The sequence below is a fragment of the Lynx canadensis genome, chromosome B3 (assembly GCF_007474595.2).
Source record: "Lynx canadensis isolate LIC74 chromosome B3, mLynCan4.pri.v2, whole genome shotgun sequence".
Lineage (NCBI taxonomy): Eukaryota > Metazoa > Chordata > Mammalia > Carnivora > Felidae > Lynx > Lynx canadensis.
In genome coordinates, this window is record NC_044308.2 from 73,326,907 (window position 1) to 73,339,756 (window position 12,850).

General features: G+C 44.0%; 1 protein-coding gene across 6 annotated transcripts in view; it reads right to left on the minus strand.

Annotated features, from left to right (window-relative positions):
• SLC7A7 (solute carrier family 7 member 7) overlaps window positions 1-12,850 on the minus strand; it is a 36,333-nt gene that overhangs the window by 4,282 nt on the left and 19,201 nt on the right. For all 6 annotated transcript variants that reach the window (XR_003969499.2, XR_003969498.2, XM_030318672.2 and 3 more), the window contains exons 3-7: window positions 3,771-3,896; window positions 2,643-2,787; window positions 1,155-1,278; window positions 490-593; window positions 81-177 (exon numbers count right to left, since the gene is read on the minus strand). Coding sequence is in view for 4 of the 6 variants with exons in the window: in XM_030318672.2 (XP_030174532.1) it covers window positions 81-177; window positions 490-593; window positions 1,155-1,278; window positions 2,643-2,787; window positions 3,771-3,896 (596 nt within the window). In the remaining 2 variants the exon portion in view is untranslated. The remainder of the gene's footprint in view (window positions 1-80; window positions 178-489; window positions 594-1,154; window positions 1,279-2,642; window positions 2,788-3,770; window positions 3,897-12,850) is intronic.

Genomic DNA, 12,850 nt, shown 5'->3' on the forward strand with positions numbered 1-12,850 from the left:
TTGAGGAAGCCAGAACAGTTGTGTGTACTGTTAACATTTCCCCCATAGTCTGGCTTTCAGCCCCATTTGAGGTCACTTACATTGAAGAGCAGAGCAGGTACCGGTGTGAACCGCTCAACATGAATCATGCAGATGGCATCCGGGAGATGGCCTTCTCTTGAGCCCACAAAGAAAAGCCTATTTGGGGTAAGATGAAAGAGGCTGAGAAACTTGTGGGACACTGGGTATGGCTGGTTCGCATACCACATAGCCCTTCTTCTGCCATCCCCTCCTTCAAAAGAGTTTGAATAATATGGAATAGAGTTCAGTTATAGAGATTAGTGAGAACTGGAGGCTGCTGATGGAAACAAGAATAAAGGGGTTAATATCATTATCACTTGGGGAGCAGTGACTACACTCCGGGTCCTATAAGTCCTACTCTTCCCTGCCATAGCTCTTCACGATACCCCCCCACACACACACACACCCTGTAAAAGACACCACTCTTACCTAGAAGCAGCCACAATGGAGGCATTGAGGCCACCAAAGCAGGATAATGCAACCGCCAATGGAATTGTCCAATTGAAAATTCCAAAAATTTGGTCTGCAAAAGTCTAAGGGAAAGGAACAGAAAAGTGTCATTAGCAGGACCTAAACAGGATGAAAGGCATGGACAAGCGTGCCCCAGATAGCCCCTACCTTGTTTAACTCTTCATTCACAACCAGGGTGACAGGACTTTGTAAGCCCAGTATGGTAAGCATACTTTTTTTTTTTTTTTTTTAAGATTTAATTTTAAGTAGGTAGGGGCGCCTGGGTGGCTCAGTCTGTTAAACATCCGACTTCAGCACATGTCATGATCTCACGGTTTGTGAGTTTGAGCCCTGCATTGGGCCCTTTGCTGACAGCTCGGAGCCTGGAGCCTGCTTCAGATTCTGTGTCTCCCTCTCTCTGGCCCTCCTCCACTCGTACTCTATCTCAAAAAAAAAAAAAAAAAATTTAAGATTTAATTTTAAGTAATCCCTATACCTCCTATGGGGCTCATAACCCATAACCCTGAGATCATGAGTCACACACTCCGTCAACTGAGCCAGGCGCCCCTAAGCATATTCCTTTCAAGGACCACCCACTTTCCCACAAGTACACCCTCAGCCTTCTGCTAGTGAAAATCCTTTACCACAGCAACAGCATCACTGGCCAGGATGTCCCTCATGTCTAGCACAGTGTAATAAGCCACATTGGTCAAGATGTAGATGATGGTGACAATGGGCATGGAAATGCCAATGGAGAGAGGTAGGTTCCTATGAGCAAATAGAATATGCATTAGTCCCACGGTCACATCCCCATCTCCTTTATTCCTTACACTCCCACACCAATCCAGGGGTGGTGCCTCCTGTGCATTGCCCCACTGCTTTTGCCTTTGAAGTTACCTACAATCATGACTTCATTCTTCAGAGTTCAGAGCTTAAAGGGCATCAAGGGAAAAGAATATCACATTTAGAGAAAAGGCTGAGCAGAAAAAGGATTAACAGAACTATGTCACAGAATAATAGCACAGGAAACAGGGGCTTTTTGGTTTTCACATCCAAAGCCTCTTGACGTCAGGATTCCCTCTCAAGATTGTCAACGTTGGGAAATTTGTATTAAAGTGGAGAAATCTAAGAGGAAATTATGGAGGCAAATTGTGAAATCTAACATCTCCAGAGAATAAGACTCTTGTTGGGAAGAACACTATGTATCTACATAAGCAAGCTGGGAACTATGTCCATGCCCTTACTCAACTTGAGAAGCTTCTGTGCCATCCTAACCAGTGGCCAAGAGAAAGACACAAGGACAAGGTCCTCTGGACCAATAAAGCAATGACCTTTATAAGCATTCTTCACAGTGAGGGGGAGGGGGGATATTCTCAAGTCATTCAGCTTCTGTCCAGTAGGTGGAAGCACCACCCAGGCTCAGTCCTGCTTCTGTTATCTGCTCCCGGAATTGCAACACTGGATGTGTGCCAAGAAAAGTTTATTATTTTGATTTAAAAATTTACAGAAACTCCATTCCCTCATACTCTTAGTTCCAAGAATAATTGAATTTTTGATCCAGGAAGGGCTCTGGAGATCATATAATTCAACCCCCTCGATTTATACATAAGGAAGCAGGCAGAGTTGGCAGGGGACTCCCTCAAGGTCATCAACAAATCAGTGGAAAGACAGGCTCCAGGCTCTTTGACTCCCTGTCCAGTGCTCTTGTCACTGCATGACTACAGACTACTTTAGAATAAAAATGATGAAGCAATAGCATTCAATGCTGACATGATACCACTATGTCAGTATAAATTTGAGAAAGCAAAGGATCAAAAAAGAAATAGGACCATTTGGGGGCATTTGGGACCTAAAGTTATCTATGTGAGGATAAAGGTGGAGGAGTATTAAGGAAAAGCCATATGAAAGCATGGATGAACACACGGTAGAACCTGCTTTAATTAATGTAGGAATGAATGAGCAGACATGAAAAGGCCTGCTGTTACGGACTAGGTATTTGGGCTTTAGACCTCCCATCTATTAAAGTGGAACCAATAAAATCAGTCTCAGTGGTTGTGGTATGCTGTCGGGCACAACTCAATAAATGATAGCATATCCTTACTGCTGTGGAAAATTGATGGTGAGATACCTACCTCTCGGGATTCTTGATCTCTTCAGTAACATAGTTGAGGGTGTCCCAGCCTGAGTAGGAGAACAGAGCCGAATACAATGCCAGGGCAATGTCCCCCACTGCAAATGATGAACCCTCAAAAGAATTCTCAAAGTGAGTGGAGGCTCCTGGAATCCAGAGAACATGGCAAGACAAAAGGATTAGTGGTTCGCCCTCAACTTTAAGGTGATCCAATAAAGGAATAAAAGAATAGGACAGTAATAGCTAGTGAGTGGCTTAGAACACGGTTGGCAGCAAGGGCAGTGGTAAAAGAACAGGGACAGAAGAGAGACCTCTACAATGATGGGCTGGAATGCAGGGAACAAACAGCATGGGAATCTTGACAGGAAGGACCATGGTGGTTTTCTAGGGTAAGAAACCATGACAGAACTGAAGGGCTATAGAACATAAGTAATGTGGTTCTGTCCTATCCTGTAAGCTACCCGATCCCACCCCTTTTCTAACCCCACAGACAGCTGGTACAGAATGGAGGAAGGATAGGGCTTAGAAGGCCCAGGTCAATAGAGTAATAGACTATGTGTTCCTACCTGGAAACTGGAGAGGAGTGGGTACAAGGGTTTCATTTCTGCCCTTACCCACTTCCACGGGCAGAACAATCACAGCCACAGCATTGGACTTAACAGTCTGCAACAGCTGGCAAGACCAGCTTTGGGGTCATCTCAGTACAAATCTCCACTAACTTACTAGCTAGGGACTCGGGAAAGATACTTAATTCTGCAGCCTCAGTTTCCCCCATCTATAAAATGGAACTAGTAGGGGCGCCTGGGTGGCTCAGTCGGTTGAGCGTCCGACTTCAGCTCAGGTCATGATCTCACACTCCATGAGTTCGAGCCCCGCGTCAGGCTCTGTGCTGACAGCTTGGAGCCTGGAGCCTGCTTCAGATTCTGTGTCTCCCTCTCTTTCTCTGCCTCTGCTCATGCTCTGTCTCTCTCTGTCTCAAAAATAAATAAAAACCATTAAAAATAAAATAAATAAAAAGTAAATAAATAAAATGGAACTAGTAGTACCTAGCAAATGAGAATGCACAAAAGGCACTTAAAGAAGTGTGGCTCAAGGAACTGCACAAAACTTAGTCACTATTATGTCTTACCCTGGCCGAGTCTAACAATGCCTGCAATGATGACGGCGATCAATGCCAAGACTTTAGCATAGGTGAAGATATCTTGTACCAGTGTTCCCCACTTGACATAGGCACAGTTAATGAAGGTTAAGAGACCTGAAAAAATAATAACAATATTGATTGGGGACTGTCCCTACCACCCAGAGAGCCTTAGACTTTCAAGCAATATTTCCAGTAGCAGTCATCAAAACAGAGCCTTTGGCCAAAGAAGTGTTTGGGTTCTGACCTGCTGTGTATTCGACACCTCTGCCCAGAATGTCCTCACCATTAGCATTCAAAGGCACCTGCTGAGCATCTGTGTAGGCAGCACCACACACACCCTTAGCACTTACACTAAGAGAGGAAAAACAAAGTAACTGGATTTGCTTACATACAAAAGTGCTCACAGCAGTGGGAGGCAACTGGTAGCTGTACAGGATTAGTGATGTTTTTCCGCTACTGGCTCCGAAAAGTCATGGTCTGTCCCAGCTTTCCACCCCTTTACCTCCTGATACGGGCTCCAGGACTCAGCGCTCTGGTATTGTTAACCTTGGTAGATCCTGTTGTGACTTATCCAATGCCTGGCCCAGCAGGTCAGAACATGTGGCCAGGGATTAGAATGGGGGCCAGACTTCCTGCTGCTGCCTGCCAGCTCAGCCACTTGTTTTTGTACTTGGAAAGATTCTTGGAGCTGAGGTTCCTATAGAGTGGGGACAACATTTTTCCTGACTGGACATTGCAAAAGAGTGAGCCACACAGGTCATGATCTCACAGTTCATGATATCAAACCCCACATCGGGTTCTACTCTACTCTGACAGCACAGAAACCTGCTTGGGATTCTCTCTCTCTCTCTCTCTCTCAAAAATAAACAGGGGCACCTGGGTGGATCTGTTGGGTGAGCATCTGACTCTTCATTTCAGCTTAGGTTATCTGATCCCAAGGTCATGGGATCAAGCCCCATTTCAGACTCTACTGTGCGTGGAGCCTGCTACTTAAGATTCCCTGTCTCTTTCTCCCTCTGCCCCTCTCCCTCACTTGCACTCTCAAAATGTAAATAAACATAAAAAAAAAAAAAAAAAAAACCCCACAAACATTCCTCAAGTCCTTCTACCTCGGGGGTAGAGGCAATCCCTTTACCTGGATGAGCTTTGGAAAAGTCCATGGATCACCCCTAGAGAGTTCTTAACCTACAGCTTCCACAATGCTTGAAATTCCTTGTAAATGGTTATGTATGTACTCCAAAAATATATGCATTTTTCTAAGAAAAGCGTCCTTAGCTTTATGTCAGAATTTCAGAGAAATCTGTTACCCCCAAAAAAGTTTCAGTTTACTACTTCAGAAGATGACATTCAAGAAGGGAAGCCCACACATGCTGTGAAGTTGACCGATAGCCCCAGGATGTGACAGGGAAGAAAGTCAAAAGAAATGATTCTGAAACTCAGCTGAATGTTCTCAATCCCCCACCAGCCTCTTAAGCAGGCAGGCAGGCACTTGCAGCACGCCTTCCCCACCCTGGCAGAGAATCACCTTGCTGCTTCTGCCTTCCCAGCTCAGCAACTGGAGCACCAGGAGGGGCTTAACAGTTCCTTCCAAGAGATCCCAGGGTAAGATCAGAATCAGCCTGCCTTAAACTGCAGAAAGTGAGGTCCAGTGCTGGGCTTGCCTGCTTCAGGCTACCGACACAGAAGAAATACTCCCTGTCTCCGCTCTGGTGGTGGCATGTCCCTCAATGTCCCTAATCCCCCTGTTTTCTTGTGTCCTGGCCTCACCACACTGCCCCAGAAGCATCTTCATCCTGAGAAGCAGGAAAGACCAACCTCAAAGAACAGCTCATCTTCTGTCTCTCTCTCCCCCATCCCCCCTCCTTTATACCCCTATTTTCCCTGCCCAAGTTCTTTTCTGCTCTTCAGTAGAAGGGGCATTCTAGTCCTATACAAACACTTGCCTTTCTGCCTAATAAACAAGACAATAAACAACCAAAGCTTATCATAGGGCTGGGCAAAAATACACCGGTAACTCCTCAGTGCTCGGTTAATAATTAAAGACATGCATACTGGCTCCCAAGCACCCTACAAAATGACCAAAGTGCCTTTATCTCACCCTCCACAAATCTCTCAGCTCTGTTGATCCTCCCCAGTCAATTACCCATCCTTCACTCCCCACTGGGCTTCAGTTTCCAGCCATTCAACAGCCCTCACGCCCCTTCTGTTCACCCTGTGACCCCTACACCTTACCCTCAGGCTCTGCTGCTGCTTCACAAATAACACAGCAGCCAGAGACCAAAAAAGGGCAGAAGTGGGGGAAGGGAAGCACCTGGCCGGCTACCAGTTGGTAGAGCATATGACTCTAGATCTTGGGGTCATGAGTTCGAGTCCCAAGGTGGGTGCAGAGTTTACTTAAAAAAGTAAAAATAAGGGGCGCCTGGGTGGCTCAGTCGGTTAAGTGTCCGACTTCGGCTCAGGTCATGATCTCACGGTCCGTGAGTTCGAGCCCCACGTCGGGGCTCAGAGCCTGACAGCTCTGAGCCTGGAGCCTGTTTCAGATTCTGTGACTCCCTCTCTCTCTGACCCTCCCCCACTCACACTCTGTCTCTGTCTGTCTCAAAAATAAATAAACATTAAAAAAATTGTTTTAATTAAAAAAAAAGTAAAAATTAAATAAAATAAAATATAAAAAGAAAGGCCAGGGACAACAGATGCTACAATATTCACAAGGGAATGGGATCACAGAAACTGATAGTTAGCCCTCAGGGTAACCACAGTCACACCACCAACCCGGCCTAGCTTCAGGGATTAATTCAGGTTCAGAGTCTGTCTGCAGCCTTGTGCCACAGCGTCTGTTCTCAGCTCTGTCCAGGCATGTGGGCAGGGAAAAGACAACTCATCATCCTTTACCACAACAAATTCTGAAATGAAAATACATGGATTGTTTGCATTTTAATCCCTACTGCTTCTCTACTTGAATTCCATATCCATCCATTTGCATCCCTCCTTTTACCCACCAGTTTTTCTCCCTCCCCCCACACCTGAGCCTTCTTTCCCAGCCACCGACCCACCATCTTGCCCTGATCTACTGCGTCCTGAGCACCGGGACGCGGTTTGAATGAAGAAGGGAATCCTATGGAAGGAAACGGAGCAGGGAACTGCCTGAGGAGAGCTGGCCCTCACCTTCCCCAGAGCCCAGCTTCCTCCAGGGCCTCTTGGCCATGGGAGCAGGAAATGGGTATGGCAGGCAGCACTGCTGACTGGGCTGTTTGTCCTCGCCCACAGCGGATACAGCTGACCGGAGACCCCAAAGCCCAGCCTAGTGCACTGTTCTTAAAGTGGAGCCCAACCTCCTGCTTCAGAGGCAGGAAAAGGAGGGGACCACAGGCTTATAGTAATATGGAGGCGACTGCAAGCCAACCTCAAGGACAGAAATGCCCTACCCTCCTACCTCTAGGTGTAATTCCATCTCCACCCAACACTGGGCCAAGTCCACAAGAAGATGGCTGGAAATCACCTTGGACCCGTGACTCAGGTGCAGCTCCTTTTCTGCTTTGACCTGCTCTGGAGGAAGGAGAAGCCACTCCTATCATCTAAAGAGATGCCCCTGAACGGTCGGTCGGTCATCAAACCCAACTGCATGGACTCTCCTGGAGCAGAAGTCTAGTTCTAGCACTAAGGCCCAGCGTCAGCTGTAGAACTAAAAGCCAGGAAAGCACCCACATAGATTGATACAGAACAACAAAGCTTGTAGGCCCAACTCAGATCAGATGCCCAGATTTACTTTAGATGCCCACACTAAACAGTCCCTGAAAAAAGAACATTAAACCCACAATTCTCCCAGCACCGTTAGTTTTAAACACATAGAATGTAACACATGAAACTGGCCACTATTCAGTGTATTTTCTGCTTCAAATTCCCAGAGACTATAAAACCTCAATACTTTATTTATTAGACAACTCATTCCATTTTTAAAGAGATCAATAGCTCTTCCCTCCACTAAGCCAAAAACTTCTTCCTCATAACTTCTACCCAGTAGTCCTAGACCTCTCCTCTGGAACTACACAGAATCCAGATAAATGGCCTCATTTACATAATGGCCCTTCTTATCAAACATTAACACCCTGTCCCTTTTGATACTTCCCCCCATTGAAGCTAAAAACCCAGTTTCTTCAACCTCTTGTGTGACAAATGTCACTTCCAGATCACTCACTCACCATCGAGTTCCCTCCTCTCCATTTACTTCACTTTGTCAGTATGTCCCTGGAAACATGAGACCACACAGAACACTCCAGACAATTTTGCAGACTATGGGGTTTCAGTTTGAATTCACTGTCAACTACAACTCCACCTCAAACTAATGAGCTTTTCCCTATCCCCCTTTCTGGGCCTAAAAAAGGGATTTTTTTTTTTTTTTAATCCTAAATAGGAGACCTTAACAATTATTCCCAGGAACTTTCCTCTGTAAATTTTTAGGTATCATTCCCATCTACTAGAAATAAATGGATTTTCCCTCCTAATTTTTTTAAGTAGTTCAAATGCCTTCAATTTGTGAAATCTGCAAATTTGATTAGCATACCTTCTGGGTCCTCCCTGAAGTCTTGATGAAAATGTTGACTAGACAGGCAGAGCCCTGTAGTCTATCATTAGAGACCTTCCTGTATGCTGTCATTATTCTACATCAACCAAGAATCCACCAAAGTATTCTTTTATCTAGTCCACCTTTTTCTACCTTGTCAACAAGAATATTGTGAGAATTTGCCAAGAACTTCTCTGAAATCTGTATAAACGTGTCTCTGCCCTTGCAATCTAATGACACAATCAAATAATTCAATGAAATTAGCACGCATTTATAGAATTTTCATAGCTATACCACGTAATAGTCAAAAATTAGAAATAACCTGGGGCTCCTGGCTGGCTCAGTCAGTAGAGTATGCAACTCTTTTTTTTCTTTCTTTTTTTTTTTTTTTTTTTTTTTTTTTTTTTTTTTTTTGGTAAGATTGTTTTTAATGTTTTTTATTTATTTTGAGAGAGAGCACACATGTGCATTCAAGCAAGTGAGGGAGGGGCAGAGAGAGGGAGAGAGAGAATCCCAAGCAGGATCCATGCTGTCAGCCCAGAGCCTGATGTGGGGCTCAATCTCACAAACTGTGAGATCATGACCTGAGCCAAAATCAAGAGTTGGATGCTTAACCCACTGAGCCACCCAGGTCCTCTTTGCCTTTTTTTTTTTTTTAATATAATTTCTACACCCAATGTGGGGCTCCAACTCACAACCCCAAGATCAAGACTCACATGCTCAGGGGTGCCTAGGTGGCTCAGTCAGTTAAGCATCCAACTCTTGATTTCAGTTCAAGTCATGATCTCACGGTCATGGAATCAACCCCCAAATGGGGCTCTCCATGGATTATGCAGCCTGCTTGGGATTCTCAATCTCTCTCTCTCTCTCTCTGCCCCTCCCTTGCTCACGCTGTTTCTCTCTCTCTCTCTCTCTCGCTCTCGCTCTCGCTCTCTCTCCCTGTCTCAACATAAACAAGCATTAAAAAAAATAAAGGAGACAGTCTCATGCCCTACCAGCTTAGCCAGCCAGGTGCCCCTGAGCATGTGACTCTTGATCTCAAGGTTGTGAGTTCAAGCCCCATGTTGGGCATAAGGTTTACTTAAAAACAATAATAATAATAATTGTAAAAAATAATAATTATAAACAATCCAAATGCCAATCAACAGTAGAGTGACTAAGTAAATACTTAGAATACGTAGAATATTAAACAATAATATGATCCATCTACAACTATAAAAATATAAACTTCACAAACATATTAAGTGAACAAAGACACAAAAAGAATACATATCCTGGGGTGCCTGGGTGGCTCAGTTGGTTAAGCGTCCATCCAACTTGACTTTGGCTCTGGTCGTGATCTCACAGTTTGTGAGTTTGAGCCCCCTCAACAGGCTCTGTGCTGACGGCATGGATCCTGCTTCAGATTCTCTGTATCACTCTCTCTCTGCTTCTCCACCTCCCCACCCCTCTCTTTCAAAAATAAACACTAAAAAAAAAAAAAAGAGTGCATATCCTTTATATCCACTTATATTAAATGGCCAAAATGAATCTATGCTACTAAGAATAATAGTAATTTCCCTTCATGTGTGCATGGGGGACAAGGGGAGTGACTGAGAAGAACACAAGAGGAGTTCAGAGGGCTGGTTTTTTGATGTGGATGGTGGTTACATATGTGAAAATGTGTGAAAAGTCATCAAGCTGTACACTTACGACATGTGCACCGTTCCTTTTATATTACACTTGAATAAAAAAATTAAAGTTGAGGGGCACCTGGGTGGCTCAGTCGGTTGGGCGGCCGACTTCGGCTCAGGTCATGATCTCGCGGTCCGTGAGTTCGAGCCCTGCGTCGGGCTCTGTGCTGACAGCTCAGAGCCTGGAGCCTGTTTCAGATTCTGTGTCTCCCTCTCTCTGACCCTCCCCCGTTCATGCTCTGTCTCTCCCTGTCTCAAAAATAAATAAAACGTTAAAAAAAATTAAAAAATTAAAGTTGAACTGGGGCACCTGGGGGGCTCAATCAGTTAGCAGCCGACTCTTGGTTTTGGCTCAGGTCATGATCTCACAATTCATGAGTTCAAGCCCTGCATCGAGCCGTGTGCTGACAGCGTGGAGCCTGCTTGGGATTCTCTCTCTCCCTCTCTCTCTCTCTGCCCTTCTCCCCCACCCCATCAAAAATAAATGAACTTTAAAAACATAAAAATAAAATTAAAGCAACAGTATGCTTTATTATTATCTCCTCAATTCTCTTGGTCTTGCTTTTTTGTTAGCCTAGATCTGTTTTTTACTGAACCTTTTCTAGGTTAGCAATCGTTCTGCTACATACAGTTAGAAGGAAAACAGGACTGGGCCTTCTCCTTTCTCTCTACCATCTGTTATTGCAGAACTAACTGCCCTTGCTGTTTTCACTCTATATGTTGCTTCTAGAGCTTTTTATCATCCGCAGTGTCTTCTTCAGATCTTAGTTGATGCTGGGCACCAACCTTCGGATGCTTTTCTTACAGCTCTGGGCCACTCCTGCATTTAATCTTTGTTATGCCACCTCTCCCCATCTCTTATGTATCTTGTTTCTAAAAATCTCAGCTTATCAAAAAGCAGTATGTTTAATCACATTGGTTTGTTCACATGATTCTCCTCTTCCTAAATAAGAGAATTTTTTTAATTTTATTTTAGAAAGAGAGAGAGCTCAAGCAGGGAAGAGAGGCAGAGAGAGAGGGAGAGGGAGAATCTGAAGCAGGCTCCAAACTCAGCATGGAGCCTAATGCAGGGCTCGATCCCACCATGCTGGGATCATGACCTGAGCTGAAATCAAGAGTTGGATACTCAAGGGATACAGGAGTACTGATGCATAGGGGCACTTGTACCCCAATGTTCATAGCAGCACTCTCAACAATAGCCAAATTATGGAAAGAGCCTAAATGTCCATCAACTGATGAATGGATAAAGAAATTGTGGTATATATACACAATGGAATACTACGTGGCAATGAGAAAAAATGAAATATGGCCTTTTGTAGCAACGTGGATGGAACTGGAGAGTGTAATGCTAAGTGAAATAAGCCATACAGAGAAAGACAGATACCGTATGGTTTCACTCTTATGTGGATCCTGAGAAACTTAGCAGGAACCCATGGGGGAGGGGAAGGAAAAAAAAAAAAAAAAAGAGGTTAGAGTGGGAGAGAGCCAAAGCATAAGAGACTGTTGAAAACTGAGAACAAACTGAGGGTTGATGGGGGGTGGGAGGGAGGGGAGGGTGGGTGATGGGTATTGAGGAGGGCACCTTTTGGGATGAGCACTGGGAGTTGTATGGAAACCAATTTGTCAATAAATTTCATATATATAAAAAAAAAAATAAAAAAAAAAAATAAAGAGTTGGATACTCAACTGACTGAACCACCCAGGCGTGCCCTAAATAAGATAATTCTGATAAAATAGGTGAAAATTTCATTTTGGAGAAGTTTCTGGTCTTTTTTTTTTTTTTCAATCCCTATCTATTAGAGTATAAATTCTTTTCCCTGAACTTTTCCATCATCTCTTTGCCAAACTTTAGAGTGTATTTCTGAGGAAATGCACCATTTCTTTTTCTGAGAGGTACAAACTCTGAGTAGGTATAGTCACTTTCACACTAGGACTCCACATTTGCCCTGATTATGTTAAATTAATAATAATGATAAAACAAGAACAACAACATCCTTATGGAGATTCACAATGACACCTTTACAAGTTAAATGGTATGATGTCTTCGATTGGCTTGAAATAATCTAGTGGGGTGAAGAGGGTGGTTGGAGTATAGATAAAACAATGGTGATTAATCATTCATGCTGCTGCTTGAACCCTGGGAGTTCATCATATTATTTGCTCTAGTTTTGGATGTTTGACGTGTTTTATAATAAACCTTTTTAAAAAAAAAAAAATTTATAGAGGTACGGCTTCTAATGGAATAAAACGGATTTTAGCGAAAAGCAAATGTTTATTAGCCTTATTTAACATTTATGAGTCCAAAAGCATCATTCCCAACCTTCTATCCTATTTCTCCAGATGCACTACTCAGCAGCTTTCCACTTTTATCCTTCTACATGATTCCTCACAGCCTCTAAAATACCCAGATTTAGGGGTACCTGGGCGGCTCAGTAGGTTAAGTGTCCGACTCTTGATTTTGGCTCAGGTCATGACCTCATGGTTCATGAGATTGAACCCCGAGTTGGGCTCCACACTGAGCGTGGAGCCTACTTGGGATTCTCTCTTCCTCTCTCTCTCTGCCCCGCCCCCACCAACTTGCACACATGCACTCTCGCTCTCAAAATAAAGAAACATTTTTTTAAATACCCAGATTTGTACCTTCATCTGTGCATTTTTCTCCTTTCCTTTACAATTTCAGGTTAAAGCCACACTGAACACATCTCTCCCAATCTCTATGAAATCTGCTCTATCCCTTACCAGAGTTTATCCTCCTGGCATCTTAGCATTTACAGTCAGGTACTCTGCTCTAGGTTCTCTTTCCTCTTGCACATGCACAGCCTTCAATTAACAGA